At 34.3% G+C, this 5,000-nt stretch overlaps 1 protein-coding gene across 1 annotated transcript in view; it reads right to left on the reverse strand.

Annotated features, from left to right (window-relative positions):
* Positions 1–820: 820 nt before the first annotated feature.
* LOC144973854 (uncharacterized) overlaps positions 821–5,000 on the reverse strand; it is a 29,834-nt gene continuing 25,654 nt past the window's right edge. Inside the window, exons 4-6 of the mRNA XM_078916745.1 lie at positions 1,968–2,059; positions 925–1,021; positions 821–877 (exon numbers count right to left, since the gene is read on the reverse strand). Coding sequence (XP_078772871.1) covers positions 821–877; positions 925–1,021; positions 1,968–2,059 — 246 coding nt within the window. The remainder of the gene's footprint in view (positions 878–924; positions 1,022–1,967; positions 2,060–5,000) is intronic.

The following is a 5,000-nucleotide window of genomic DNA, read 5'->3' on the forward strand; positions in this document are numbered from 1 at the left end:
GTGAATCACATCATGATGTTGTTGACGTGTCATTATTAGCATTATCAGCATGATCACCATCACCATTATTATTATTGTGATGATGATGATATATATTATATATTTATTATATATATTATGTATTAATAAATTGTTATTATTATTATTATTATATATTATTATATTATATATTATTATTATTATTATTATTATATTATTATTATTATTATTATTATTATTATTATTATATTATATTATTATTTTATTATTATTATTATTTATTATTATTATCATTATTACTATTATATTAGTATTGTTATTATTATTACTACTTTTATTATTATTATTACTATTATTATTATTATTATTATCATCATCATCATCATCATCATCATCATCATCATCATCATCATCATCATCATCATCATCATTATTATTATTATTATTATTATTATTATTATTATTATTATTATCAATCACCTCTCCGGTGGTCTAAAAATACCAACAAATAACTAATTGACGTCAACGTTATGATGTATACAAATTTTTCTACGAAATAAGAAAATAATGATTTGTTCAGCTTGACCTTTTACATGGGGCAATATCCACGAATATGGGCTCAAAGAACTTTACAAGGGTCCAGACCAATAGCAACTTTTGATATGTAAGACATAACCCCAATTCAATAAGGCGCTATTACAATATTTTTTTCGACAGCGATAACGCTGTTACCGGTCAGCAGTTACTCGTTTTAAACTCGAATACTTGAGAAAATGGGAATAAAGAGCGTTATCCAAGTACCCAACTGTGCGGCACGAAAAGAGGGACTCGAACCGCAAGGTCAGAAGACGATTGTCATCTCACATGACCACTTAGCGGCAAAAGTTTTCTCGCTGAACTGAAGAAAAAAAATTTGATGTTTTGTTATTGAGCATCAAATCCTACCTTCCCAGACAAGAAACTTGGATGGTGGCCGAAGTCGTCGTCTCGATAGCAAAGCCTCTCTGGTCCGTTCTCTCCATTGTACAGGATGTCAGCTCGTCTGGGGAAACAGAAAACAATACAAGGCAATAGATAGTATGCAGATGACGTCACTCAGGCCTTTGTTATTGTTTTTGCCATCCGCTTTTGTGAGTTGTTCTCACTAAACTGTATTAACCAGACTATAAAAGTTCATGGTTACACAGAGTTTGTGTGTTGGTCCGTTATACTTCCGGATGGCAATGTTGTGAACTCCTTGGCCAAGCGCATTCTATCTATAGTTAAGTTAAGAACTTTAAGTTTAAGATTCTCACACTCTTCCTTATTGAAGTTCTGGATGTGCGTCCAGTCGATACAGGAGCTTGCGATGGGGACAAAGTTCTGATTCAAAAACGCAGGGGGGCAAGAAATATTTTATTTTGTTATATCTGATTGAAAGACATTAAAAATATATATCTACATATCCCCCCCCATATTCTTTTAGTTAAATTTAACGCCTAATAATCTGATGCAACAAGTTGTTTTAATAAAGCCGATGTCATTTCTACGTCTTATCTACTGTTTAAGGGATGGGTTGGATAATGTCTCATCCAACATGTTCTGTGCAACCGTTATGTTGTAACCCCTTGTAAATCACTTTCGGTACATTTTTTGGATAGTTAGTCTTTATAAAAGCCTTTCATTTTAATGGGGCAGCCTGTCTACTCGGGTATTTAATCTCAACTTTGAGCAAAATTTTCTTACGATGTCATTTACAACTCTGATCAGCGACCTCAATCTTAACCCCCCCCCCCCCCCCCATTAATTTCTCTCCTTTGTCCCTGTTATCGGATAGATAAGTCAAGTTTGTCTTTCTTTTTCTGACGCCTCTGTCCATCCAGAAGTGATTTGAATTGATGTCTGATATTTGGGGGAAAATACTTTGTAGCATACTAGCATCCTAACCAACGGGTGGTAAGCAATCTTTATATTCCGATCAGCAATTTTAGGACGGGAGACGACCTTACACCATGGTAACAAACATATACGACTTATGATTCTCCGTTGTCGCATGGAAAAAGTCATTTCGTTGACCATCTAGTATTACAAATCGATGGTTCTATAATGAACAGAAATATTATATTCTTGCATGAGTTATATTGGCAATTGCCTAAAAATAAACTTTTGAATTTGAAATTTGAAATATAAAAAACAGAGAAAAGTATACTTCGTAGCCGCTGTGAAATAACCTTCACTTCAATGTTGGAAAGGGCAATGAACTAAAATGAAACCTCGTTTTGAGCCAATCCAAATGGAGACAATTGCCAGTGCTTTACAACATGTCCAGCCAAACTGATTTAATTAGTTATTGTGACTCGGTTGTGACCTTGGGTCGACGTTTTTTTATAAAGGTCGTCAGTGGATACAGGGACTGACCGATTTATTATAGCCACAAAAGATCAAGGTGGGAGATGGGGAAGGGAAGCAAACAAGCAAACACAGACACAAACACACTCACACACACACACACACACACACACACACACACACAGAGAGATAGATAGAGAGAGAGAGAGAGAGAGAGAGAGAGAGAGAGAGAGAGAGAGAAGGGGGGGGGGGGTGATGTGACTAACTCCATAGTTAATAGAAAATGACGGAAATTGAACGAGTGCTAGTACCAAAGGACATATAACAAGATTTGTTGATAGGGACTGACTGATAAAGGCAATACAACTCCCAATATTTAGTAATATTATTTGAGTTAACTCCTACGCTTTGAACTTTTTGATCAGCCTCATGTTCATATTAAATTAGTGACGCCGCAGTGCACATGAAAACGCTCTCCAACAAACCAAACAAAGAAATAAAAAAACTCAAAAAACAAAAAACAAACAAACAACAACAACAACAACAAAAACAAACCTCAAAAAAACACACACAAAAACAAAAATAAAACAAACCAAAACAACCCCCCCAAAAAAAAAACAAAAAAACAAAAAAACAAAAAAACAAAACAAAGTAACCCAACAACAACATCAACAAAATAAAAAAACAACAACAACAACAAAAACAACAAACAAAAAAAAAAAACAAATCAAAACAAAAACAAAACAAGTTACCAATAGTCCCGTGACCTCGTCTATTGCCCTTTAAAACATTGTATGTATTTATATAACGTTAATCCACGATAAACATCATGCTCTAAGCGCTTTACCATGACTTGTAATAACAATCTCCCACCGTATATTTAACACATAGGACTTGAAATATGTTAGACTTGTACCATTTTTAAAAGATAATGATAAGGCTGCCTCTATTCTCACCCCCCCCCCCCCCCCCCGGCTGATTGGATTACCGAAAAAAAACGTCGCCGGCTTTTTGCGATTTGGATTTGAATGATTTTTTTTTTTTTAATTGTGCAACTTGTGACAAGAAACTTAACAAATTACTGCATTACAACCTTTGGATTAAACATACAACAATTGTGGACTACTTTTTATGCTATTATGAAGACTAGCATCCCGGGGGTGAGAATAGTCACTTCGTAATGATAAACGCTGCTAAATAATAGGGACACCTCTTCATTCATTGTCCAAAAACTTCTCAAATTATAACATTATGCCTCTCATAAAAACAATTCAATGATCCACAACGCTGAGACAACAGCAGTCTCGTGAGTGTTGGAGATAGTCATTATTATTATTATCATTATTATTATTATTATTATTATTATTATTATTATTATTATTATTATTATTAATTATTATTATTATTATTATTATTATTATTATTATTATTATCATTATTATTATTATATATTATTATTATTATTATTATTATTATTATTATTATTATTATTATTATTATTATTATATCCACTAAACGTGCTCAGGGCGCTTAATAAGGGGTCCCTGGCCAACAACAACACTTAACATGGAGGAGGGGAACAAATTTGATATTGAAAATGAAAAACATAAGTTAGACAGGGCTTTGGAAGATGAAATGACTATTGAGGTCAGTGAAGAGGAAACGAGATTCGTATTTTCGAAACTAAACGAGAGGAAGGCTGCTGGGCCGGATGGATTGAAAGGAAAACTATTAAAAGAATGTGCCCACCAGCTTTCCCCCATTTATACACATATTTTTAACTGGTCCCTCCAATGCGTTTCGATCCCTGAAATTTGGAAAACTTCAAAAATTATTCCTGTTCCAAAAAAAGAAAAACTTGAAACTATGAACGATCTCAGACCTGTTGCACTGACTTCAATAGTCATGAAATCTTTAGAAAAACTTGTTCTTGTTAAAATTAGGAATCAGTTTATGCCATTGAGTGATAGTCATCAATTTGCTTACAAACCAGGACGTGGCGTAGAGGATGCCATTTTGCTGTTTACAAACAACATCTACAGGCATTTAGATCACGCTAGGAGCTATTGCAGATTGCTTTTTGCAGATTTTTCTTCAGCGTTCAATACAATGCAACCTCAGTTGGTTGTTCAAAAATTGACTAGTCTGAATTTAAACAAGTATATAATTGCTTGGGTGCTCGAATTTCTTACGGAGAGAGCACAATATGTTCAATTAGTACAAAACAAATCTTCCTGTATAACTACAAATACTGGTGCTCCTCAGGGTTGTGTATTGTCCCCTGTATTATTCACAATATACACGAATGACTGTAGAAGTCAAAACCTGAGTGTACCTTTAATAAAGTTTGCAGATGACACCGCTCTTCAAGGCCTCATAACAAATGGCAACGAAGTGGCTTATAGGCAAGAAATTGATAGATTTGTGTCTTGGTGTGATGCCCACCACCTAGAGCTTAACATAAGCAAGACAAAGGAGCTAGTGATTGACTTTAGGAGAGTGAAGGAACCGATAGAACCGTTAAAATTAAAGGACCAATTCGTCCAGCGAGTTCCTCACTACAAATACCTTGGTGTAACGATTGATGACAGGCTCAAGTGGGATGAACACTTGAAAATAATTAGGCATAAGATGTGCAGACGTACATATTTTTTATCAAAACTCTCTCAGTTTAGAATAGATAAAACCCTCTG

The sequence above is a fragment of the Berghia stephanieae genome, chromosome 5 (assembly GCF_034508935.2).
Source record: "Berghia stephanieae isolate SIO BIC M18660-M18661 chromosome 5, UCSD_Bste_1.3, whole genome shotgun sequence".
Taxonomy (NCBI): domain Eukaryota; kingdom Metazoa; phylum Mollusca; class Gastropoda; order Nudibranchia; family Aeolidiidae; genus Berghia; species Berghia stephanieae.